Source organism: Danaus plexippus, assembly GCF_018135715.1.
Source record: "Danaus plexippus chromosome 3 unlocalized genomic scaffold, MEX_DaPlex mxdp_30, whole genome shotgun sequence".
Taxonomy (NCBI): domain Eukaryota; kingdom Metazoa; phylum Arthropoda; class Insecta; order Lepidoptera; family Nymphalidae; genus Danaus; species Danaus plexippus.
In genome coordinates, this window is record NW_026869845.1 from 865,135 (window position 1) to 892,167 (window position 27,033).

General features: G+C 28.8%; 2 protein-coding genes across 6 annotated transcripts in view; one reads left to right on the forward strand and one right to left on the reverse strand.

Moving 5' to 3' along the window:
• The first annotated feature begins 1,250 nt into the window (after window positions 1-1,250).
• On the forward strand, window positions 1,251-6,477 carry LOC116770440 (multiple C2 and transmembrane domain-containing protein-like). Its single transcript, XM_061526853.1, has 14 exons — window positions 1,251-1,336; window positions 1,482-1,563; window positions 1,954-2,069; window positions 2,282-2,428; window positions 2,781-2,934; window positions 3,170-3,351; window positions 3,703-3,919; window positions 4,005-4,150; window positions 4,580-4,725; window positions 4,799-4,848; window positions 5,029-5,132; window positions 5,409-5,518; window positions 5,731-5,828; window positions 5,967-6,477. Exons 1-14 carry the CDS (start codon window positions 1,287-1,289, stop codon window positions 6,051-6,053), a joined length of 1,689 nt encoding a protein of 562 aa, XP_061382837.1. The 5' UTR covers window positions 1,251-1,286; the 3' UTR covers window positions 6,054-6,477.
• The window catches only part of LOC116770450 (multiple C2 and transmembrane domain-containing protein-like), a 42,564-nt gene continuing 21,404 nt past the window's right edge, over window positions 5,874-27,033 (reverse strand). For 2 of the 5 annotated variants that reach the window (XM_061526847.1, XM_061526849.1), the window contains exons 2-14: window positions 23,951-24,083; window positions 17,299-17,432; window positions 14,725-14,868; window positions 14,418-14,607; window positions 12,742-12,935; window positions 12,128-12,347; window positions 10,591-10,736; window positions 10,055-10,194; window positions 9,722-9,795; window positions 8,351-8,454; window positions 7,060-7,169; window positions 6,886-6,983; window positions 5,874-6,560 (exon numbers count right to left, since the gene is read on the reverse strand). In XM_061526847.1, coding sequence (XP_061382831.1) covers window positions 6,495-6,560; window positions 6,886-6,983; window positions 7,060-7,169; window positions 8,351-8,454; window positions 9,722-9,795; window positions 10,055-10,194; window positions 10,591-10,736; window positions 12,128-12,347; window positions 12,742-12,935; window positions 14,418-14,607; window positions 14,725-14,868; window positions 17,299-17,432; window positions 23,951-24,083 — 1,753 coding nt within the window. In that variant the 3' untranslated portion in view covers window positions 5,874-6,494. Of the gene's footprint in view, window positions 6,561-6,885; window positions 6,984-7,059; window positions 7,170-8,350; window positions 8,455-9,721; window positions 9,796-10,054; window positions 10,195-10,590; window positions 10,737-12,127; window positions 12,348-12,741; window positions 12,936-14,417; window positions 14,608-14,724; window positions 14,869-17,298; window positions 17,433-20,402; window positions 20,599-23,950; window positions 24,084-26,672; window positions 26,691-27,033 lie in introns of those variants that run through there. The other 3 variants (XM_061526848.1, XM_061526850.1, XM_061526851.1) reach the window with 3 other exon arrangements.

Genomic DNA, 27,033 nt, shown 5'->3' on the forward strand with positions numbered 1-27,033 from the left:
GTAGATCTAAGTGTATTAATTGACGACTAGTCTTCATCTATGAGGGAAGTTTGGAAAGTTCACGTCTAGCCAAGAGTGGACGACTTACACTTTATAACCCGAAACCGAGTCTCTTTGAGACGACCGTTCTAATATCTTTATAAATTTGTGCCGATGTATTGATACATTTTTCACAGACTGTCTAATTCACTCCTTCATATCTTATACACAAACAAACAATCAGTGAAATCGGAGAATGAGCACAACATATTCTGATATCTGATTGGCAAAATTCTTTGAAGCCTTAAAAAGAAATAGGATTATTTTTGTCTATTAAAATATTGCTCATTTAAAAAAAATATATTTAATGTAAAAAATCTGTGACTCCACGTTGAATTTTATCTATTAACAGCACGGTATACAAAAATATTACTTGTACTAAGCCTATGGATAAAAATTGATTTTACTTTATTGACGATAATAGCTGTCGATTTTAGTATGCCCCCCGTAGTTTTTAAAGAGTATGACGTCATTATTACTGACGTCACAATTGCCTCTGATCTTTATTGTCGTCAGGCTCTCGGGCTGTTGAAGGTAAGCTCGTAAAAAGTTTGAGGAATCTTTTATTTCAAAGAGGTCCAATCCCTGCGTTGGCTCGAGTTAGAATATTTTTAATCTGAACACTCCACTTGTACAGGTCGGTATGCAGGTGACACTAAAAAGTATTCGCTCAAAAAATAGCGATTCTCTTTTCTCTCTAGAGTGTATCACTAAATATTTTCTAATACATTGGTGCCAAAATAAATACAATGAACAATCTTATTAGAAATGACAGATTCAAAAAATCTAACATAATGTTTTGTTACAGATTGTTCGATACAAAAATAGGTCTAACGGTATTGATTACTCTTTTTACGATACATTTAAACTAAATACTATCATAAAAATTATTGTTATTGACATAATCAATAAATGTATAATAATTCCGATTTAATGTTTCTATCAGCAGGTGATAAATAACTTTAGATGTGCTTGTTTACGTAATTATTTTTGTATTTCTCGTAACACAAAAGTTTATCCTTCAGGGGTTTATTCGAGAGGGTATAAAATTATTCTTTAATGTCTTTTTTGTATACAAACATAATCCTAAGACTCCTTACATGGTTAAAGGTCATCAGTGAAATCTGGGACTAGTATCTTTATCATGAATTAAAAATGATAACATATCTATTGCGTGTCAGCGTAATAATATTATTAAATGATTTATTGACGTTAAATGATGCAAGGCAGTTGCGGCCACACTATCAATGGATTCCATATTCAGAAACTCCACAAATAGACACCGAAATATACGCTTGTAAGTAGTTACTTAGTAAATGTCGTATCGGTACTGAAGTGTTAAAGTTTTTTTTAATAATATAAAACTGAAACTATTATCAGACAGTTTTTAATAAATAACGATTCAAATAAGTGACATTGATGTTTTTAATATACACCAACAGATGGCGAACGAACTCATTAAGAAGTTTGCATAAAGTGAACCGCAATGAATCGTTGGCTCTCGTTTCAGCACCACCGACTAGGGTGAGTTATTTGGCATAAAAATTAATAATATCTAAATTATAAGTTCTAAAAACGGTCAATTAAAGAACAATATATGTATTTAGGTGTGCAGAATTTAAATTTCCAAAAATAAACGTAATCATTGTGTCAGCTATCTGCCAGGCAAAATCATCCGTTTTAAAGATTAGATGGAATGAACGTATAGATAGACAAACAATGTAAAAATATCATTTTCGTATATGGACCTTGTACATACATATGCTTTACTAAAGAACAGTTATTTTAATATTACATACAGATAATATAATTTTATTTATTTTAAAACTAAAATAAAACTAAAATTTTATTGGTCTTCCTTTATGTGGCTTTATTTATGTAATATATTTTTAATATTCATAAAAAATTTTGCAGACAAAAAGGAATAATAAAAGTTGGAATACAATTGTAACGATAATTCTTGTGGAAGCCAAAAGTCTTCCTCCACATCCAGACGATGGGGCATCACACAATGTTTATTGTAAATTTAAGTACGTTTTATGTTTATTTTTAAATTTTTAGGTTCGATTATTATTTCTCATTTTACAGGAGGGTCATATTTCTTATATTTTCACGAGGGATAATGTGAATATTTTATTATAGTTAAGAAATTGTTATTGAGATTGTTGGGACAGTAATTAAGTAGCAAAATTTTATAGTCTCAACTTTTAGAGGTCATATCTATAATTTTGTTGTTTTTTAGACTTGGTTCAGAGAAATACAAATCTAAAAGCGTGCCGAGCAGCCAACATCCAGAATGGAGAGAACGTTTCCAATTACATCTATACCAAGACTATGTCTTGAACATATCGTTACGTGATAAAGGAAGAATGAAAAATGATATGGGAAGGTAAATAACTTTGCCTACAAACTGTAACAATTAGCATGTTGGATAATATATTATAGTACTAAAATCAATTTATTCATGGAACGTACTTTGAAGGCAACCCTAGTTGGTTCTTTTTAAATATGGTTAGCTAGAGAGAGGAGCTTGGACGGTGGAGGAGAGCGTTTAACACGCATTAGATAGAGGCCCCTTAAACCTGCACCTAGGCCGCAAGCCCAAGCACTGTTGAAGCTCCTCTCCCTGCAAAGCGATGGACTCGGCATCCGCAAGGCGAATCCAACTAATGCTAAGAAGTGTCGTCTCTATTATTATAGAGTGGATAAAAAATATGAAACACTATGTTCTTTTTGTTAAGCTGTGATTTAGATCTATCAAACTACGAAAAGGAGAGGAGTCACGAAATCTGGCACGAGTTGGACCATGGTTATGGAGCCATTCATATTTCACTCACCATGTGTGACATCAAGTCTTCTGGGAATGAAGAATCAGATAACTGTTTTAATAGACACGTAAGTTTGTATATTTATGAACAATCTAAGTATTTCTTTTTTTTTATGAATGTCCATATAATTACTAACTGTTGAAGTCATTTTCTATAAGACCTTCTAACAGGAAGGTCTGTATAAAACGCAAAATGTTTTGATTCAGCTTTTAGAAAAATAAGACGGATAAGACGGTAATTCATATCTTAGATGTACAAACAACATTTTTAAAGTATTTTTTTTTTTGTTAATAACATTTAAGGGTATACTCACTCTGCCTAACGACTGGAACGTAGTAGGATTATTACATGTTAACGTAATTTGCGCCAAGGGACTTACAAGCAAACCAAATGCTTATTGCACCTTGCAAATTGACAATGAAAAGGTCGAGACACATAGAGCAGGTTCGAGCATTGAGCCGAGATGGAACAAATGCTATATTTTGTGAGTTTGAGAATTAATAATAACTTTTCGTCAAATTCTATCACTGTAGGACGATTTACTTTGATAATGTTTAATGATTCTTTGTATAAACTTTCACATTTGTTTGTATGATCGATGATATATATGTATATGATTTGATTTAGTCGAATTTTTATACTTTTACAGCTGCAAATGCTGCAAATGTATCTTTTGCATTAAAATGAATCATTAGGACTAAAAATAGTTACAAACATACAATGCGAGTTCGAAGTAACTAAACTTTATAATGTATAGGGGCTTCAAAAACCAATGAAACTTAAGGTGTTAAATATATCTTTAACATTATAAGCAAGGAATATTTTATTTTTTCAGTAAAATCTACGATGTTACATCAACGTTGGATTTTAAAATTTACGACAATTCAGTCACTAACGTACTAAATGATTCGTTGGGTAAGGTTTCCATACCGTTATTGAGGATAAATAGCGGCATGACGAGGTGGTACGCCCTCAAAGACAAGAGCAAACGGAACAATGCTAGAGGAAACTGTCCCAGGGTGCTCCTGAAAATGGACATGGCTTGGAATCCAGTGAGTTGGTATATTTTTTAGCAACAAATAGTTATGCCCTAACTGAATACGTAAATTAAACATTGAATTCATATAATCCGTTCAGTTGAAAGCTACTCTCAAACTATTTCAAGCCAAAGAGACACAACACCTGAAGAAACCTGAGAAATTTGACTTCGCTCTTATATACAGCAATATGAAATTTGTGTCTAACCTTTTGGTCTTCACCGAAGATGTCAACGAATATTACAAGTACGTACACAGTACACATTCAAACGCAATGTTCCTAGTACCAGATAAAAAAATTCCGCCTTTACATTTTTTCTTATTGTTGGACTTGTGATAGTATTTCATTGAAATACATTTTTCTTAGTTAATCTATTAAAGAAATATCTAAATGTACAAATAGCGACAAAAAAACATAAATAAAAAATAAAAATACGCTTGTAAGTAAAAAAAATTTTGTCAATTTAGTTTCGCTAAATGAAATGTCGTTTGAAATTATTACAACACTATTGTTGTTTATTGTTCCATTATCGTTGCACTATGAACTATCCGTTGTCCTTGAATACATTTCCGTCATTTTTTTGCTTTTATTTTTATGCTTTTATCGCTTGTGTGATGTGTCAAGGGAGGGGTTAAACACATACGTTTTTTTATACACACAGATGATGTTTTTAGGCGTTTATTCGAGTGGGAGGACAAGGAGTTTTCATTCTTCGTCCTAATAGTCTATGAACTATTCTGTTTCTATCTTCGTCTATGGGCGGTACCTCTTATTATATTACTACCTTTTTTCTACTATAGAATATTCAGCAGATACCGAGGTTAGAATGTTTTGTTTTGTTGTAATAAGCTTATCTATATAGTTCATTAACATATTTATATATATTTTTATAGATAATATTTATGTTACTAATGATTGCTCAAGCGATGATGGATTAGAGAAGGTATGTGTAATACGAAGGTACTTATATATTGTATATTATACAAATGAAGATAATAATATTTCTCAATGTTTCTTTAATAAAACAATCGGTAGCATTTTCTCGCTACTGTAACTCCAAATAAACCTTACTTCTTATACACTAACTTATATGCATTGTACTCAAAAGTTAATAAATTTTTAGGAAGGAAATCCATTCAAGACCAAGTTTCAAGAAATCCACTCAATGACGTTCACAATTAAAAATGGTATAGAATTTATTAATTCGTATGGCGAAAGAATATTCAAGTAAGTTATCTCAATAATGACTTTGTGTTGTATTAATCTGTTCGTCATTTCAACAATCAGTCTTATCTATATTAAAAATAATTTTGTTTTCAACATAAATCATAAAAGGAGATTGTATATGTACTTAATACTATTATGTCAATTTTACTAATCCTAGTTGAAAAATAAAACAGAAACTGGTTTATTTTATTGTCTTAATAAAAAAAACAATAGGATTTAAACCAAGAGTTGACATATTAAAATATTTCAAATTTAGAACGTGTATATTTCTTTCAGCCTCGTGTCGTTCAAAGTCCCGTTCCTGAGCTATGTCGTCATGTTGCTACTGATAATTGCATCCTTTGTTCTATATTCGATACCATTCAACTATGTTTTGATGGGATTAGGTAAGAATTAGATAATAAATGGCACTTTATGTTAATATAATGATTTTGGCAGAATATTTTAGACTATGTATGTAAATAATATCAAAAAAAATCAAAATAGTGTTCATGGACATTGGACATTTATATTAAATGATTTTATTTTTTATAGAGTGTGGTTTAAAAATTATTCTTGTTATTCGATTACTTTTTTTTTAATAAAATTACTTTCACAGGTATATATAAATTCGGCAGAAAGTATCTGCACCCGGACAGAGTATTAAACAACGACTTGGTTGATTTCCTTTCTAGAGTACCGGATAACGAGATATTGGTAATATATTACTTATAAACTAAATAAAAAAAAACGTGACCTTTGAAAAAAAAGTTATTAAAATTTTATTTAATCTTAAATTAAAATCATATAATTAATATATCACAATATTTGATGAATATAATTATCTATTTACAGAAAGATTGGAAGGAATTAGGCGTACCCGAACCGAGCTTAGAATACACAGAGAGCTCTATCAAGAGATCCCAGAGTACCTCAATTTGAGGTATCAATAATTTACAACTGTTTATTTATTATATAAATAAAAAAAATATATTAACATAAACAAGATTCACATCATTCAACGCCTTATTCTTTGCGATTAATAAAAAAAAATATATATTTTTAAATAAGGAACATAAATATCATATAACAAATTATAATTGTGATTACATCTATACTATGACACTGTAAAAATATCACAATAGCACCAACTATGTAACGACATGTTTCTTGAATTAATGGAATGTTTCCTTCCACGCAACATCAGTATGCTTAGTACAAGTTTGCATCGTCATATGTACAACATACGAAGCGTTTCCCTTTTCTAGTTCGTTAAACTACTGAAAACCTGTTAACGCGTGGACTTGGACTAAGCATCCTGGTATGGCACTGAAACGCTACTAAACGCCATCTTTTCTGTACCGAATCGGTACATTAAAATGGTTATCTGCTTTTAGAATCATCTTGAGTTGGTGTCGGTTCAGGAACTCGCAACTCTTGCCATTGTTTCTGAAACCATAGACAATATTTAGTGTGGACTGCCATAGACATTTGTTTGTCGAATGAGTTTGACATATTATGACATATAATAAGTGATTAGGTTAAGTTACAGATCTTAAAAAGTTGGTAGCCCTGTAATTGAATAATGATATGAAGAAACTGTGAATATAGTAATCATTTTCTACATTAAATTCGTGGAATATTACAGTTTTAAATTATTGCAAATAATTATAATATACTATTAAGATAAAGACGTTTTCATTAATCATGTCATTGATTGAATGATAGAACTGCCAATAGATTGACCAACGACCAATCCCGTTATCCCACTCACCAACATTTCATCATCGGGAACCCGTGATATGAAATCCAGAATATCGTTGTTCGGAAGTCTCGATGGATTTAATAATTTACGCGTAAACTTATACACACCTGGAACAAATACGTAACAGTTGATATACAGTAATACAGAGAGAATATGTTGTAATGAAATATTCTCATTTCTCACCTAAAGCCATGAATATGTAATTAGCCGGGATTACGTAAAACGCTACGGAGGCCGCGATTAGTGTTAATATGATCAAGTAACTCAAATACGGCACGCTGAAGTTCACTAAGCTGAAAACGGAACGGGTTTCATGTAATATATAAAAAGATACACTTGTGAAGTGTAGAATTAAATATAAATTACAAAAAAAAAATTACTCCTACATGTTGAAATATAAATTAATTGATATAAAAGATGTTTCGATACATTTCAAATGAATTTTTATTTGTTTTTAAATACTCGGATGGAATATTTCAAGAATTGCTAAGAATGAGAGAAAAATAATTAAGAAATTTAAATGAAATTAATATTTTTCGGTTAAACTACGCGGATTTTTATTATTTAATAAACTACGTAATCGTCTGGCCGTGATCACGGTTGCTGAAAAGTAACCGAAACGTCGGGATTATGTTGTAAATAATAAAAATCCGCGTAGTTTATCCGAAAAATACTAGTTTCATTTAAATGAATAAAACTCGCGAAAATCTTAGATCTCATTAAATAATTAAGAAACTTGAAAATAACAATTTCGACGTAAATAAAAAAATAACTAAGATATTTTCAGAGTACATTTAAAATTAAATTTATTTTTATAATTATATTCATAATAATTAAAACTTAAATTATACGAAAAAAAAAAAAATTATAATATTAAAATAAAAATGCGGTGTAAAAGATAAAATACGTAGTTTTTTATTCTAAAGAAGAGATTTTATTTTTATTCTAATTTTCATTGACTAATTCTTCCAAGAAGGATGTGTCATTATGAATATGAGATCTTAAATTTTGTTGCGTGTAGGATGAGATAATGTTATTCTCATAAACTCGTTTGTTTATAAAACCTGAGATTTTAAAGACGTAACATTAATAAAAGACATTGAAATAGGTTTTCCTAAGGATTTATAGGGATATGTTACATTATCGAATTTTAATCCAACTGAGGGTAAGCCAAATAAATCGACATATTTTTAAAGTTTCACTAATTTTGCTTTGTATAAAATCGATCAACTTATACTTCATTACTTACATAATAAATATATGTAAAAAAAAACAATACCAGAATCAAAGTTAATTCAAGAGAATAAATAATTTAATTCGTTTAAACTTTCAATACAATAATATAGCACTTAAAATGCTACTAACGAATTAAAGTAAAGCAAAATAACACGTATCGATTAAAAACTATACTAATATATTATAGTTAACGATAAAAATGTATACATATATTTAATAATAATTATAACATTCTTACTTTTTGATTCTCTCCAGTAAAGATACGATATAATCGATTCCTTTCTTTATCGTTATGGTGAGATCTTGTAGTTCCGAGATGCGAGTCTTGATGGTTTTATCATCCTTAGAAATAAAAAAAAAATAGTAAAAAAATATAACAAACCTTTTTGTTCCAAGCATTATTTGAAATGTGACTGATTATTTTCAAATTAAAATATACTTTGTAAGAATGGTTTATTTTTTTATTTGTTGCACATAATTGTTTCGAAATTGATGTGCTTAGTTCCGCCGCGTTATTGGTATTATTAAAGTTTTTTGGACAATGATCAGCAATTCTGGTTGTTTCAAATTCATCGTTTAAAAAACAACATTCATGATAATTTTATATATGTATGACAAACAATGTTGGGTATATTAATACCAGAGGACTGTTCGTTCTTAGCTGTGTCTATTTAAACGAGGTTAGTTTTCAATTGAGTCTATTGTCTATTTGAGGAGGGTAGTTCTCAATTGCTTCTATTATTTGACTATTTAAATTTTACTGCTAAATGTTGATAGTCAAAGTAAACATATTTTTAACTCTGTATACAGATGCTCAATTAAACTTCAATATATAAACTCGCTGTATACGTTTAATTAATGTACATATTTGTGAGATTTTGCATGCGACTTTCCACATGCGTTCTATGAAATTAAGTTCAGAGAGAACAGTATACAGTGTGTTAAAAGAATGGACGTAGTATTCAACCGGTAGCGACATCTGTAGTCTCTGTCGCGAGACTTCATACGCAGGACAAACATTACCTCGTGACCTGTGGGAGCTACATGGGACTCCAAACAAAAAAAAGTCACCCTTGTCTTATCTTGATATCTAAGGTATATTATTGTAAAAATTCATCAAAGTCCGTTAAATGAGTTTTGGTTACAAGAGCCACAAACATCTAGCAAACTCTCGCATTTATGAAACTAGTAGAGAGTACCTATAGGAATTTAAAATGATATTATGAAGTAAAATTTTTAGCCACAAAATGGATTACAATAATAATCTATAAAAATACACGGCAAAAAAAATATACGCCAACTGAGATTTCACGTAACTCATTTCAATTTAATTTAAAATGTTTAATCCATAAGTGACAGCGAAATGAGAAAAAACGGGTAATCCCCAACGGCAACGGCGTAACCATCAAATGAATCATTTATTAACACGCAAATTATTTTAAATTTCGAATAGGTAACCGTTAATGGATGTTGAAGGTTAATTATTATTCGTGGAAAAAAATATTCAGTTTTAAAATTACACACATATGTTCTGTTCAAATTATTATGCGGATGGCAATTTTAATTATAATGTGTTCAAAAATATGCACTATATCATCAAACCACCAACCTTTGCTTCCTTTTCATCATTCTGGAAATAACTGTCCTCGTCCACCTGACTGATGGGGACGACTGCATTGCAATCTGAACATAATACCATATACAAATAAAGGTCAAATCTTATCACACGCTATCTATAGCGTTATAGTTAAGTAAAAATCAAAAGTATATTCTAATATATTTTTGATTTTTACTTAACATTTTTTTCAATTATTAAAAAAAATCACTTTCGAAACCTTGTCATTATGATAAATCGAAATTATTTTTTAATCTTATTTGAAAAAAACTTGAGTGATTTTAGAATTGAATTTTATTATACTAGTTTATTATAAAAAACAATTACTTCTCTGCAAAAGCCAGTAATGTGCGAACGGTAAGATTAACAAGAGTGGTGTCATCCACATTCTGAAGAAGTACCAGAAGGTGAGCCATCCAGCCAGCGCCAACGCTGACTTCTCCGTGTTATCCCATTCAAAGACACGCCTATTATATGAAGAGATCATAGAAAATATTTGAAAAATATATAATTATATTCAAACTTTTTTTTTATAATTAAAAAACAATAAGCTGTTAGACTATTGTGAGCAATACACAAAAAAAAAAAATATGCAGACAATGTCGATGTAAGTTATATAGTATTTTCTCAGGTTATTTCATAAATGTGACTTTTTCATTGATTTTATTATTATATTACATACGTACATTGATTAATAATTACTTAGTCCATTAGTATATTAGTGATTAAGGCGTGAATTTTTCCAAATTTATCATAAAATATTCCATAAACGTGCTTGTTTCGTACGAATGTGTGATAAATATTCATAATTATGAATTTGAAAATTGAATACAATCGTAAATAGACTAATATATACAACTCACTTCAAACTTTCGTTCCCATTTTGAAACACTTTGAATATTTTCTTTATAAATATCAAGTTGCTGTATATTAATGGTATGTCGAACTTGGTTGGCTTTTGTATATATTTTGTTTCCTTTGGAGTCAATACACGCATTGATGCTTTAACCTGTTGACCAATATATATAAAATATGGATATTTTTTTTTACATTTATAACATATTTGTATGAAAATAAAGAAAAAAATTATGACAAAAAACAACAATTGTATTTATATCTTCACATTCGAAATTCAAAATTGTCTTGACCGATTTGAGTATGTATATATATTTTTTTCTTTTTCGTTATGATACTGGCTGTTCAGGTTGAGTCGAACAAAACACAGTTTCATTAAAAGGCAAATAGCAACAATAAAAAAAATGTTGTGAGTAATTTTATATTTAGATACAAAAATAAAGTACCGGTTGAACCAGTCTCTTCTCATTTCTAACAATAATATACAAAAAAACGGAAAACTACATTAAACGCTAATGACTGACATCGAAGTGGAATTTTTATGGTTTCACATACAATAAATAGTTTTTTTCATACAAGATATTAATAATATTCCATGACATGTTAATGAGTAAACATCTCACGACAGACATTTTAATTATGAAATATTAAATATCGAATGAGACGATGTAATTCATTACATTGTAAAATTATTCATTTTCTTTAAATACTACATATTTATAACTTTATATTGATATAATTTATTAATTGTTTTTTTTTATTTAATTAAATCCATGGTTTCGTCCACTCTAACGTGTAACATTTTGCGAATGCCAATGTATTTTTTATTGAATTAGTGTAGTAATTCGGTTAGGCAATCACAAATGTCATTATGCACGCGTTAAAGGTATATATATAAATATTATTTTGTATATATAGGTATATGTCGAGTATTAAAAAAAATTAGGCTTACATAAAAATCGTATTTGACATTAGAACGTGTTGCTGGCATTATTTTTTTTTTATATGAGATTATATTCAGCCTGTAAATTTGTTTTTCTTTGTATGTATGTTTACATATATTAGCTAACATGAATTGGAGAGAAAATCTTGAAGTATCTATTTCCTCTAATTCCATGATTAATGAAGCCCTTAAGTCGTAATCCTGTCTCTATCCTATCATTTACTTTCTTTTACAAATTTCAAGTAAAGGTATTACCTTAGGCTCATAATAAACAAGTGGGGTATATTGTCGACTATAACAACTTAGATGTAGGTACTACAGATACATATAAATAAAATTGGGAATGTCTGTTTGTAATATTAAAATAACCGTTTTTAATATATGCATATCAATATTTGCCTATTTATATGTATGTACCATACGCCAAAATAACACTTTTTACAATTTTTGTCTATCTGTTTTTTCCGGCTGAACACTGAAATTGATTTCTTCATTGTTTTTTTTTACGCAGACGCAGTCGCGGGTAACAGCTAGTTATATTCATGTATCAAGTTGATACTATAAAAACTACTTCAAATATACACAAAACAAGAAATACTTACAGGATTCCATACGACCGACATTTCCAATAATATCCGTGGACAGTTCCCCCTGGCGCTGTGTCTTTTCGCTCGATCCTTCAGTGCGTACCATTTCTTCTCATTGTTGTTTATCCTCAACAGAGGGATTGTTACTTTACCGATCTTCTCACCCTTCATCGATTGCAGCATCGCTTCATCGTATATAGTTATATCTAACGCTGATGTGATGTCTTTTATACAACTGCAAAATTTTATATCGATATATATTATGATTTTACGATTTTTTTTTCGATGTACCGATTTTATTATAATCTCTAGCTCACAGATTTAATATAATAATGACTTAATATTTAAATGTTCTAAATTTTAAATCTTTGTTTATTTCTAATATATAATCTGTATTTAAGCTCTGTTTGGTTTTAAATAAAATGAATACCTTATAAAATTTTGAGATATTTTGGCAGTGTTAATAGTTGATAATGAAATCAAGATATGCGATATAATATACGTATATATATTTTTAATAACGTTACGTAAGAAACTTAACGTGATTTTATTTTAGACGGCATTAACAATCATTGCTCTAACAGTTTGCTCAAAATATTTGAAATAATAAAAATCCGTTTATTACTCACAAAGTGAATGTTTTATTCCAATTAGGTTCCGCTGTTCCGCGGATGGTGTGTGTCTGTATTCTTGAATTGTCTAGCTCAAGAACACAAAACGAGTTCACATTACCACTTATATTAAGAGCGCACAAGCCTTTCGCTCCGTGTACTGTTATTGATAATCTACCTACTTCATTCCAATTGTCAAATTTGTACCAGACCTGTGAAGTAACAAGACATGTCCCACTTGAACAACCAGTTCTGTAAAGTTTATTACCAACAAGAAGGACACTGTAAGGGCATATCGATGAATCAATGAATTTTAATTGCCATCATATTAATAATAAATATTTTGTGACAGTTCATTATGAAAGTAAAATCTTTTAGCAAAAATATAATGTTCAAATATAAATAAAGTAAAACTTATATAATTCGTTTAAAATAAACAACGTAAAAACAAATAAGTTTGAGATATGTTGATAGGGATTTATTTTAATAAATTAGCCTTAATACTATTATTTGTATGTATGTGTATTGATAGGATCGTATTCGATGCCAAAATATAAACAAAATAAAAGTTAATGTAACAAACCACTTACGCTAACCGAATTCCTATTAAAGCTCAACAAGCCTAAATAAACTTAAAGAGAGTGAATTAATGAGAAGTATAAGAAACTTTATTATTAATATACGTAATGTTTATATTCGAGTAAGGAATTATAAGTAAGTATTGCTGCATTTTGGGTGCTATTCCACAAAAAAAAAAAAAATATATTAAATCGTATGATAAATCCAGGATTAAACGGTGAAACAAAAAAATTGTGAATATCCTTTTATTATAAGTCGGTTAAACATGATACTTTAAGACGTTGTTGATATTATAAGTTTGTGGATATGATTAGAACAAACATATATTAAGACATTATAAACGTGATTTGTAAAGTTTTATAAATAGTAGCTATATGATGACCACGGATTTAATCACACATCAGGATTTTGATAAAATTCTTACAGAAAATTTTCTGTTTTATCACAATATATTAACTGAAGTTTCTTTAAAGCTTAACTATAAAAGTCTCATGAGATGCTTTTATTCGTTTAATATGATTATAAATATATTTTACCATTCATTATAGTAATTATAACAAGATAACATCAAACCATAAGTAACTAAAAATTCGTTAGTCATTCGCACGACGCCAGCTTTATTTAAAATAGACATTTCAATGAAATTAACTGCTAACAGCGATTATCCTTTGACATGGTTTGGAGGTTTAACATACAATAGCTTTCATGTAGACCTTTAACCTTGCTAATGTGTAAATAAGAGGATATTTTAAACTGAGACACGGTTCACTTAAAAATAATGGCTTACTCATAGTCAATTTCCTTAAAATCGATATAACGTTATTTTCAATGTTCTTTAAATTAATTGTATTCGAATAATCAAGTATTAATAAACGTACGTAAGAGAAATTTAAAATTCGAAGGGAATTTGTCAACGTCTCTCCCATCTACAGAACAAGATTCTGATCTCATAAATGTGTCAAACACATGAAAGTAAAGACGACTTAAAGAATATAAAGTTAACCATAAAGACACTGTTGGCTAGTTTAAAGTGTTATAGACAAAGTTTCATTGCACCATACACAAAAGATTTTCTTGTGTATTTATATTCAAATCAAATCATTAAGAACACTTACAAATTTATCATCAATAGGAGCGTCCTGTTGAATACCATTCGTTGGTACGACGTTATCAGAAGCTACGTTCTGACACCTTTCCGATCCGCTCAAGGTGATCAGAAGGTGCAAGGATCCAAAGCCACACTCTAGAGGCTGCCAGATATCGTGGGTTCTTTCCTTCTCTAGCTGGGCCAGGTCGATAACACATCTAATAAATATACCACGTTGTGAAGATAAAAAAAATGAATTTTTTGGTGAAGAAAAACAAATTTATTTTTTTTATAATCTGTGCGATGTAATTAAATAACACGTTATTGTTACTCACCTGCCCATAAAGTTTTTTTGCTTAGTCTTATGCCAGACATTGACCTCAAGTGTGCTGTCTTCGTAAAGATACAAGTTGAACCTCTCCCTCCATATAGGTTTGTTTTTGTGTACTTGTTTGGACTTATGGGACTCGTTTCCTAGCCTAAAGAAAATTTCGACATAAATAAAGTTGTAGTGATGTAACAACACTCCTTAACGTGTTTTAACGGCAATAACAAAATGGTGTGTCTCCTTTATTAATATTAATAAAAATATATTTGGTGTTTGTTATAAGGAAATCCGACGCTAAGATAACTAATTTTCATAATAAATGTATCCGAAGTCAAGGAGACTGTTTTGATTTTAAATAAATTTTAACATGATATTCTTAGTCTGGCCATAAATACTGTTACCATTAAAAATAAACAAAATATTACTTTTGTAAGATCGTTCATACTTTTTATTTTTTTCATCCCAACATAATGTAAAATCTTTTGCGTTATTATAATCTAATGACGTGATAAAGAGAACCAAATATGTCCCATACGCTTAGAATTAGACAGATGTCGGTGTACCGGACAAACGAGAGGTACAATGCTGTTGGTGACAGTAAATGACCTGCCCGTCCATGTAGGGTTCGTATGAAATAGGCGATCACAGCAATAAGAGCAAGAATTCTGAGAAATCCCATCGCAAAAGCAAACATTTCATATCGTCAGATGCAACTAGCACCTAGAACCTTGTTGTGTATTTTAAAAGATTTGTTTTGTGGGGTGTTAGCTGTGATAAAGCGAGTGAAACATTTTTGCGAGAAAACTATACTTAAATTTTAACAAGTTGACATTTGCTTGTCTTGAAAAGCCTAAACTCTGTTCAAAACAGATTTTTAATTAAATTGTCATTGCTTATTGGTCATTACGATAAGGGGTGGGTAAAGAAGTACTTTTTTATTTCTATCATTTAATTCTGCAATAGTTGATAATAGGCAAGGAAAAGTAACTATATTCTTAATTTAAGTTATATCAAGTCACACTGCAGGCGTAGTACTAACATTTTTTCATTCACAAATCTTCACACGTTATAGTACCAATGTAAGTCATTGAAGTAGAAACGGGATACGCTTAGTATGTAGTCTGACTGTGCAAACTTAAGCTAAGCCTTTTGACCTGCAATATTATTAAAGAATATGTCCTTCTTTTGAATGTTCCTTTTTACAACAAAGAAATGAATTTTTCCCTTTTAATTTATATTAATATATTAAAGCTTCCTGTATATATGGGCAGACGAAAATATTGTTTTAAAATCAATTTGCGAATTGACTACTCGTCAATTACTTGACTGTAGATTTGTTAATCGAGTACGAGTGGCGCACGTGTGGATAGATTACAAAAATTTAACATAAACGCAGGTTATTACCTATTACATACAAATTTGGATTATCGTACTTAAATTAAAATAGATAAATATCTACCACAGTTTCTTACCGGTATAAAGTAACGTATGTTGTAACACTATCAAGAAAATTCAAGGTGACTTGTTAAACATGGTTAATATTACATTCAGAAGATAATTTTTACATTCAATTAAGTTTTGAAGCAATAATTGGCAATATTCATATTTCTTAGTATTCAAATAAAACCGTTGCTCTTTATTGATGTTAAAGATTAAACCGATATATAAATATAATAAATATTTTATAAAAATTATAGGAATGTTTTTTAAGGTGAACGTATTGGACAGACATTTGGAAATCGGAAAGTCTATAGCGAAAACAGAAAAATTAATTATCTCTGAAAAATACTTAAATTTATTTAGTAAATATTTTATTCCTGTATGTGTGTTTTTTTGCAAAAAATTATGAGCACATCATTATATAAGAATAATATAAAAAGGACATTGTTTTATTCAATTATATTGCGACCAGTTTCACATATAAAGCGTTAATCATGGCGGCAAATGCTAATGGGATTGCGGATGTTTTTATAAATAATGTAATTAAATTCCTCGATCAACGTATATGAGGTTGAACGTATTTCTAACATGCCTACTTATATATTGTAGTTTATTATCTGTTAATGATCCTTACGCAATTCAAGGCTATGGTGTATTTTCTTTCAAAACAGAAAACGCAGTGGCCATTTACTCTCAAACTCATAAACCTTTCTATACAAACAACGATCTTTTCCGACTCATATTAAAGGAGAGACAATATTATCTAGTGACTTAAATTGCATAAACTAGTATATATTTAGATAGTAATTAATTGGCAAAAAAAAGTTTTCAGAACTTTTACGCTATGGAATATTTTAGAAAGCATAAGCATTTCTTTGACTAATGAAAATATAAAGTTATAAAATTAGACAATTTAGACTTTCATAAAATTATATTTTTAAATTGAATTCATGAAAATGTCTACGAGTCTTGGAAATGCCTACTGCTATTGAAAATCTTAGCAACCATACGAAGTGATTTACATTGAAACTCTGAAAACATTTTTCAATATGATACAAACGTTGTTTTTAATGATATTTTTTTTGGTATCTTCGCTTATATAATAATTACATAAAAATACTTATTTTCATACTAAACTTACTTAAACTTGCAATAGAGACTGTTTGATGTAGTTGGCGGTGCGTCCGGCAAGTCTTTCGCTTCTATTAAAACAATGTTGACAATCGAGGACCATGATTTCTTCAGAACTTCAAATTTTCTGTTCTTCAATAGATACTGAAACAAAAAAAAAGAAAGTTTTATTAAACTCTTCTTTCTCATATATTTTGTTTCGGTAAATTAGTAAGCTTTTTTGTGTTCGTTAAACCTTTGTGCATACCACGAGTGTACGGCGTCACACTATATTCGGAGCGTTTTTAGTTCTTCCTTCATAACTAGCACAAGAATAAAAAACGGGAAACGCTATGGTGCGAACTAGGTGTAAGTATAATGATAGTAAATCGAGACATCCTTTGTAATTTTTTCTACTAACTGAAATTTAATATTTTCTACGTAATTTATATATGTTTATTAAAATTTCATAACTGAAATGTTTGAAATATGGATAATCTATAAATGTTCAGTTGTTATATCAAATAGACGAACATTCTTGGACATACTAAAGATATTTTATAGCTAAATATCTATTTATGTAATTGTAATTATCAGTTATCAGTATTTTTCATCTATTATTTAATAAGAGCGAAATCTTGATAATTAAAAATAATATAAAGAAGGTATATTTAAGATGATTCTAAAGTTCTAAAAAGTGTCACATTTACAATTTGATCCAGTAAATTTTTGCTTCCAAAGTGTAATTTTCCTCTAATTCCCAAATTTCAGCATTTTTTTAAAGGCTAAAAGTGCCTATGAACGTTTTGTTTCCATGGCCATATAATGATATATCTTCTATTAGTAATAATAAAAACAAATTTTAATTTTGTTTGACTGAATCGTCAATAAAGAGACACTGTTTGTAAAATGAACTAAATAGTGTTTTGGAAAAACTGTTGCAAAATAAAATATATCCAATTGTCCAAATGAATTCCATGAACAAAGACTGCGATAATTAAAAGTATCCGAACCATTCATAATACATTCAATGTTTCCTACGAACAAGAATAAAAGACTTTACAGAGATCCTCCAACTGGGTCGAAAAGCTATTTATTCTCAGAAAGGGCTCGTTTTCCTTTGTTCGAGTTATAACGAACTACACACAAGAGTACTCGTATCTTAATGAAATATCCCTTGATTGAGTCTTGTTTACAGTTACATGACTTTTTTCTTTCCATAGCAGCGAAATACTTAAAAATTGCCTAATAAAAACAAAAAAAAATACATCATTAAATATGTTTTTTGATCCAGCGTTGATTTCGTTGTTATTTTTAACAGTCTAACATGAAAAATATTTTCCTTATAAACAATATCCGTTTTAATAATAACAAATACTACATTATACTGCTAGTCAGATTTGTTCAAATGTTACTATTTACCTAAAATAAATCGTTTGGGTTTGAGTTAAGGTGTAAAATGATTCCTTCACTGGCGGATAAATATAAAGATTAAAACTTAGTTTGTATCCGTAAAGACATTTATTCTTCAAACGATGTTTTATAATATTTTTTTTCAATTCAAGGAAATTTGATAGTTTATTTGCAAAACATCAATAATAAAGGATTATATTTTTATTTTTTTAGAAAGATCAAGATGTTTCTTATATTAGTTCGTATTTAGACTGAATAGATATTTACGTAATAACTATTACTATAAATGTAAAAAGTCCTATTTGAATATAGAAGACATACTTGATTTGAATATAGAAGACATACATACAAATGATTCGTTTGTCGACTTAACATGTCGACTTAACATAACGAATATATACGTTAAATGCACCTAAGCTTTATTTCATTATTATTTTTCTGTATCAGACCTGTAATTATATTAAAGGAAAAAATTGTGATATAATTAACGGCAATAAATGATTTGTACAGTGTAGTAATTATATATCTTTAATTATGTAATATAAAAAAAAGACATAATAGAAACGTTTTTTTCTAACAATGTTCTACAACAAAAAAGAAAAAAGTGTGAGTTCTTCGTTTTAAAGAAAACTATTTCATACATTTTTCGAGAATTTTTAATCCCAATTGACTTGGAAAGTTACTTTTCTCGTTATTATCGCAATTCTAACTAAACCACTATATTAAACTGTCAACGGCATCACTAAATTTATCAATAATTGCTTGGTCTGTCAGTTTAATATATAAATAGTGATTATAACAAAAGTGAACTATTAACGTTATATAATTATAAGCCATGAACTATTGAAATGAAAATTCTAGTTTATGATTTTTAGTCTATGTGTTTTCTTGCATATAGCGACTCGGTCCCTTAATTTGTTACAGCCATTCGATATATTATATATATTACTAACTATGGAAATAAATATGTACGTATGATTGTTAATAACAATTAATTATCAATATTAAGACAGTGACTGATAGACTATGTGGAAGTGACTTCTGGAAAAGGCTCCGTGAAATTTTTTTCTGCTTCGATTTTAATGTTATTAAATTAGTTTTAATAAAACGAATTATTAGACGAATGGTAACTCATCTAAGACTCTGGTGTATCCATATGTATTCATTTCATCGTATATTCACTGTGTGTTGTGTTTGTCGGATCTTTTAATCTCTTTTACATCCGAAGTAATATTGTTATATCAGCGAGCGGGGACTTCCATTGTAGTCATTGACTAGGTCGTCGCTTTAACTTTACGAGCCATTAAACTTAAACAAAATTAATATTTTGATAAACACATTTTTTTATTGATTACATTAATATTTATATTGTAACTATATATTCGAATATAACTACGCGTGTTCATAACTTTATTTAACATTTTCCTGATTTTCAACAACTTTACAGCAACTGATTAAGGGCAGACGATATAAAAGTGTTACTTTACAAAAAATATTATTTTTCAGTTTTCGTATTCGATAATCTTAGATATAAACTACGCTGTCATTTATGCAGGCACGAGTTATTACAACTATATTATAAAAAAACTATATTAGAAAACAATTTTTATAAAAAAAACGATAATATAACAAATGTTACCAATAAATAATAATTATTATATATCCGTATTTAAATTAAGAAAGCATACAAAAATATTTAATTATTAAAACATGAAAACTTACAGTGGCTATCGAAGAAAATTCCTCGTGAAATTTGGATGATACTATTGTCACACTCGATGCACACATTGTTATAGATATTCATGAATACTACATCATACTAAACACGACCACATAAAAGGCACATTGAAAACATATTTAAATCAAAGCAATGATTCTAATTTGTAGCGTAGTAAGAAAAGCTCACTCATTAACGTTTGAAGCGGACAACGCTGTCTTTGTTTCTGTTATAAAGAACGTTGAAACGCTGAAGCGATGCAATGGTATAAATATTCATAAGCTTAATATGATACCTTGAAAACAAAGTTACCTAATTTATAATAGTACATTTGAATCTGCTATTCACAGATGATAGCCTTGCAATGTCCGTATACGGGTTAACATGAACATTGACAACGAAAAGAAACTGGTTTTCTACTATAACTAAATAAGTAATTTATCGATTGGCCTTAAATTTATTTTGTCTCACTTACTGAGATCTACAAAAATTGTTATAGATTATTTTCATTCTATCTATCTATCTATTTTTATATATTACATTTTACGGTAAGTTAAAAATATGGTATCAAAAACTTTTTTTTTTATCCCTACAGGAAATGGCAAAAGTACATAACATACAGCAAAATATTTTTCTACAAAACAGATTATATATTACATTGCTTATATCGAAAGGACAAAATTTTGTACACGGATGCGATGTTCAAAAGCATTGGTTAATTTTGTACAGTTTTCATAGTATTTGTTTAAAATAATCTAATTTATTTTACATAAATGAATAAATATTATAAAAATGATTTTATTTACTTAAATTAAATATTTATATATCGATTTATCAGTCACATAGTTTATTACATAATAATATGTCTTGGGAAGAATGTGTTATTAACATTTTTATTAGGTAAAGGGCCTTGGTTTTTTAATTCATTCAATAGGGACTGATTATACGGAAATATTTATTCAAAATACAAAATCTTTAGTTACAGTTATAACACATTATTTCGGAATTTGAAATTAATGAGGAAATAAATGATAACATAACAAAACGAGTTTTAAGTAAGATTGACATAAATTTTTATTTCTTCATATTGTATCATCTAGTATAATATTTTATATATATACATATATATATAGTTTTTTAAGGACAAACAACCAGTCTCCCGTAGCCGTTGGCAATTTCCTGTTCTTGATATTAGTTTCGTTATATGAATCCACAAGGAGTAAAATATCCAATGTTTCATTTAATTCAAATAGTATGTATACTTTTTCAAATTACTTATTACTTTTATCAGCTTTTGAAGTTTGTGATGTTTTTTTCTGTGGCCTCATTCTATAATTTAAAAATGACACATTTTCGACGTCTCATCTGACTTTTGGTGCATTTCCAACGTTGCCATATACAAAAAAATAATAATTCACACGGCAGAAAAATTTATTGCGGACCAATATTTTTTATGACATTCAATGACGGTTATTACGAATGCTTTATTCTTGTAAGTGGATAAAATTATCATCGACATTATCATTCCGTCTTTATTGAGCAACGAAATTTTAAACGTTGTAATTAAAAATGATATATAAGTAGTCTTGCAGCAGCGAAATGGTATTTGCTATGGAAATTAAAAATGCTCCCTACAAGGAAGCGTTGTCGTTGTGTAGTTTTTATTCATTTGTAACTTTTTATTTCTGTCATGCAACGTCATAATAACACAATCTTATGATTTTTCAAAACTTTTAAAACAATTAGTTTTATTTGTTTTTATTTTTTTTTTTCATTTTAGGATAAATGTTACCCTTATAGAGTTAACCAACAGATAATAAAAAAAAAGTTGTATTTTTATTATAACCAACGTTCTTGTTGCTATTTGCAACAAGTGTAAAAATAAATTCAATAATGACATTTCATACAAATATATTGACTTTAAACATTTGCATATGCTTAACAAAAATGGTATATCATTTTTTATTTAACAGTTTTAATAAAATAAATTTAATTATTAAAAATAAGTCATCATGTTTCAAATATAAACGAACTTTTTCATCGAAATATAATAATATGTAAGTCACTACTAATTCCAGTGTAACCTCTACTAAGATTTTTACAATAATAATTGTGATATCATAACACATCTATTTTTAAAGTTGGTTAAGGATCAATACTAAGTTTTTTACCGGTTCAGTAGAACCACATTCCGAGTCTGTCGGTGGTAATTTCCTTGTACATTAACTGGAAAATATCCTTGATTTAAAACAGTTTTAATTGTTTATCTGTAATTTTTTATATTATATTTTATAAAAATAAATAATTAACGCTTTGTTGTTAATTTATTATATGTCCAGATTTTGCTTTGACGTATATTTAATGGAGGTGTTTTTCGTCTTAAAGATGCAATAGAAGGATAATTTTTTAATAATTTATATTTCCTCATAAATGTTAAATTGTATTAATATAAAAATTATCACGAAATTGTTATTATTTATATTTCACATGATTTACTCTTAGTAAACAATTTTATTTCTCTACTTAGTTACTTTTTTCTTTATAAATATCAATTTAAATTGTAGGTAACATTTAAGTTAGATAAAAAAAGTTATATAAGAGCTAGTCAAATCTTTCATTAAAATAATCTAAAACGTAATCCTTATAGCTCATGTTAATGTTCAATAAAGTTATGTGACGAACAAATTGACACATGCCCTAACAGACAGGACAAGAAAGTCGTTTAATAAAGGTGTCTCTTTTAAAATATTTTTTTTTTGTTGTTGTATGCGCTTGTAAAAATATAGATTCCTCTTTCAAAAAGTTAATAAATTTTAAATAGATGCATTTATTCCCTTTGACAAACTCCTTCGTGTTACCTCCACAGTACTCAAGATTATAATTCGTGCAGCAAATAAAAACTTTTGGTAAAATGTTCCACGATTCAAGCGCGAGTGAAGCCATAGCATAAAAAAATATAAAAATAATATGACGTCACACAAAACAGAAATTTATAAAACAATTAAGTAAGCTAAGCTTTATGTTCTCGAACAAATATACTATCTTAATACATAATATTAATGAACACTCCGCTCATGACAGTATCAGTGTGCGGGGAATGAAAAATTTTAAACTTCTTGTTTAGTTCGATGACGCGATCTCATGGTTGAAGTTCAATCGGTATAATACTGATAATTATGTTGAAACCCACAATAAAAACAATAATTGCAATATAGCCGCAATTACAACATTGTTTACGTTCAGTAATCTGAAGATATTATAAAACTATAACCGTCTTATGTATCTTACACAAATATTACATAAAGATATACATATATAAAAAAACAGTAAAAAAAGTTTTTTTTTTACTTTTTCTGTTCAATCTTGTTTCATAATCCAAAATATAGGCTCGATATTCCAAAAGCACTTCATAAGGGACATTTTACTCCAAATGTTATATAGACCGTAAATAGAAATAAATGAATAAAATAGTGGCATGATAGTTCAAATAGAGAATAAAAAATATTGTTTTCTTAATTATTATAATTCGAGTGTTTCTATGAATATTAAGTACCTTTTGAACTTTCTTTCCGTGGTCTCTCAGGATGCTTAGCCCACTGCCGATGCGTCCCATCAGCTGATCGGGGACGGCGAGCGCGGTGGGCGCCATCGGGTCCATTACCAGGCCGTCCGGAATCGGAAGTGACCTATCACAGATGATAAAATATATTCTGTTCTGACACAGACAAATCAATATGTCATATTCTAATTATAAATATTTTATAGTTATAACTTATTATTCATGTGAACAAGATATGGTTTGGTGATAGGGTGCTTGTTTTCGTGATCAGACACGATAAATTTTGATTATTTTATCTGTACTTTATAAAATGGATAAAGAACTGATATCTTCAATTGCATTTCATATCAATAAAAATAAAGTCAAAATAATTTGAAATAGTGCCAATGTTAAAAAATCACGTACAAAAAATGAGACAGGGTTCGAAGGCAACGTGAAGTCATGTTTATTGCATATGGACTTTCCGACATCGTTTATTATTCAAGTGACAATACAGAAGTCAAACCTTCCAAATATGTATATAATAATACAAAATAATTTAAAAAATATTTTCATCTGTCAAGTATGTATTTACTAAAATTGCTTTTAAATTATGTGTATAATAATTCTATTGTAATAGCAACATAAACAGTATGAGATTTAAATTTATAAAAAAAAAATGATATTCTGTCAATTAAATACAGGTAAATTATATTCAGTTCAATCAAGCTCTAAAATAAATACTTAAATGGTAAATATTCTGTACGTATGGGTTTTAAATAACATAGAAAATTTTATGGCATCTTTATTATCTATATTAAATATATATATTTCTTTATTTCTTTAGGAAAGTGTGGCTCGATGGTCCTCAAGGTTTGACAATCAGTAGTGTTGCTGTCTCCATGACCGCTAAGTTTGCGGATATTGTCCCTTAAATACAACCTTGGTTTGTAGGTTGTCGCTTTTTAACTTTTTAAATTGATCGGCCAATCCACTAATGACGAGATTACTAAACTTGACATGGAACCTTGATTAAATTTCTTTACATATCCTATGATTGATTAAATTATAACATATTTAAATTTTCTGACAAATTTATATATAACTGAAATTTTTTTCCGTATCGGCAAATTTTCCATTCGTCAAAACCTGTTTGAACGGAATTGTAAAAATTTAGTTAACGATTTGTTAAATTAGTTACTGTTGAATCTATTTAAAGGCAAAATATTGTTTGATTTGTTTTTTTTTTTTTTTAATTTTAATGTATTTTCAATTATTCAAAATTACTTTTTCAATAGCTACGTTTTTTGTTAAGTTTTTTATATAAATAAATCGTAATGAATCAGAAGTTTTACGATTTATGTGTTATCATATTTATTTTAAGCTTATATTTATGAATATTCAGAAATACCAGTTGAACTTATCAAGGTGTACCAGTAAGCTAAAGCAGGTTGATATGTTTTTTGTTTAGTCTTATATGAATAAGAAATTGGAACTGATGTTTTACGTCCTGATACACGTAGGAGTTGGCGATTGGGTTTCAATGTGATTTGAAACCGATCTTTTGGAAATTATTTATTTTAAAAAGTAATGTTCAATATAATGTAAAATATGTTATATTATTTCATGTAATCCTATTATTGTTAGACCATCTAACATTTTCCAGAAGGCTGAGATCAATAACGTCCGAATCGCGGTTTGTGGTTTACACGTATTTTAAGTCGTGGTGGCCTGGAGGTTAAAAGGCCCGCCCCTCATACGCGAGGGCGCAGGTTTGAAACCTGGCAAGTACCAATGTGATCTTTTCCGAATCATATGGACTTTCTAAGAGTATTTAGACACATCAGGAAGGAAAACATCGTGAGGAAACCTGGTTTTATAATTTCAAATTATTAGATTGAAATCGCCAACCCGTCTTGAGCAAGCGTGGTGATTAATGCTCTTACCTTCTCCATGTGAGAAGAGGCCTTTGCTCAGCAGTGGGCTCCTATAGGCTCATGATGATGATGATGATGATGACGTATTTTAAGCTTCTTTCAACTTTTCAATACCCTATGGTTTTGCATGTCATATTAAAAAAATAAGCCAAGAATGATCCGGACTTCTTGTAATTGTTTTGCAACACTTGCAATACTTGTTTATTTTATCACTTTTTAGACTTAGTCACTACAGGGTCATGTTCGCTGGTTTTTCTTTTTTGTTCATTAAGTTACCTTCAATTTGATAAGCGATTAATGGAAAAAAATACGAGGCCGCGACGATCATAAAAGGCTTTGATGGAAACTTCGGTTTGTTCCACAACAGAATTCTCCATATTAATTTATACTTATACGTAAAAATATCTTTCTAACGCGACCTCTGCGGTTGAATCTCCTTGTCTTCGTTCACGCATTACGACAACGCACGTCGGTAATTTTCCATATATAATAATTAACAGATTTATCTGGTTTATATGATTTCAAAACCTGAACGGAATATTTTTGTTGTGAAACGCAGATAGTTGGAACCGTGAAAATATTAAAACCGATAATAGTTGTTTCATCGATTAAATTTGATAATTGATATGAAAGTTTCAGGATTTTGAGATAAAATAAGAAAAAACTTACATAAAACAACTTATTGTGAATTGGTAAGTAGTTTATCTTCATAGAATTTAATATTGTTGATTAACGGTTACAGCACGTGGTTGGTTTTGTAAATATAAATAAGTAAATATTATATTAAGTGATTTACTCACATGGTATTAATTGTTTATCATAATATTGTAACACTTGACAAACTGTTCACTGTTCGAATCCTTATATCTAACTGGTTTGAACTGCTTCTAAATTTGAAATTTTTTTTAGTACGATACTCGTTACTAATGTTCTGCGATCGCATTGACCTTTAGTAATACGTCAGAAATGTTTTAATTTTTTGTTCTTAGACAATAAAAATATTGTTATTTGATTTAAAATATTATTTTCAGAAATATTAGACGTATAAGACAATATCTCACTTTTTGTTAAATTTATCATAGCGTGATTAATTATTTTGTTTACATAATTCTTTAGTCGGAATAAGAAATACGTCTAAACATTTTTTCTATTCAGTTTTGT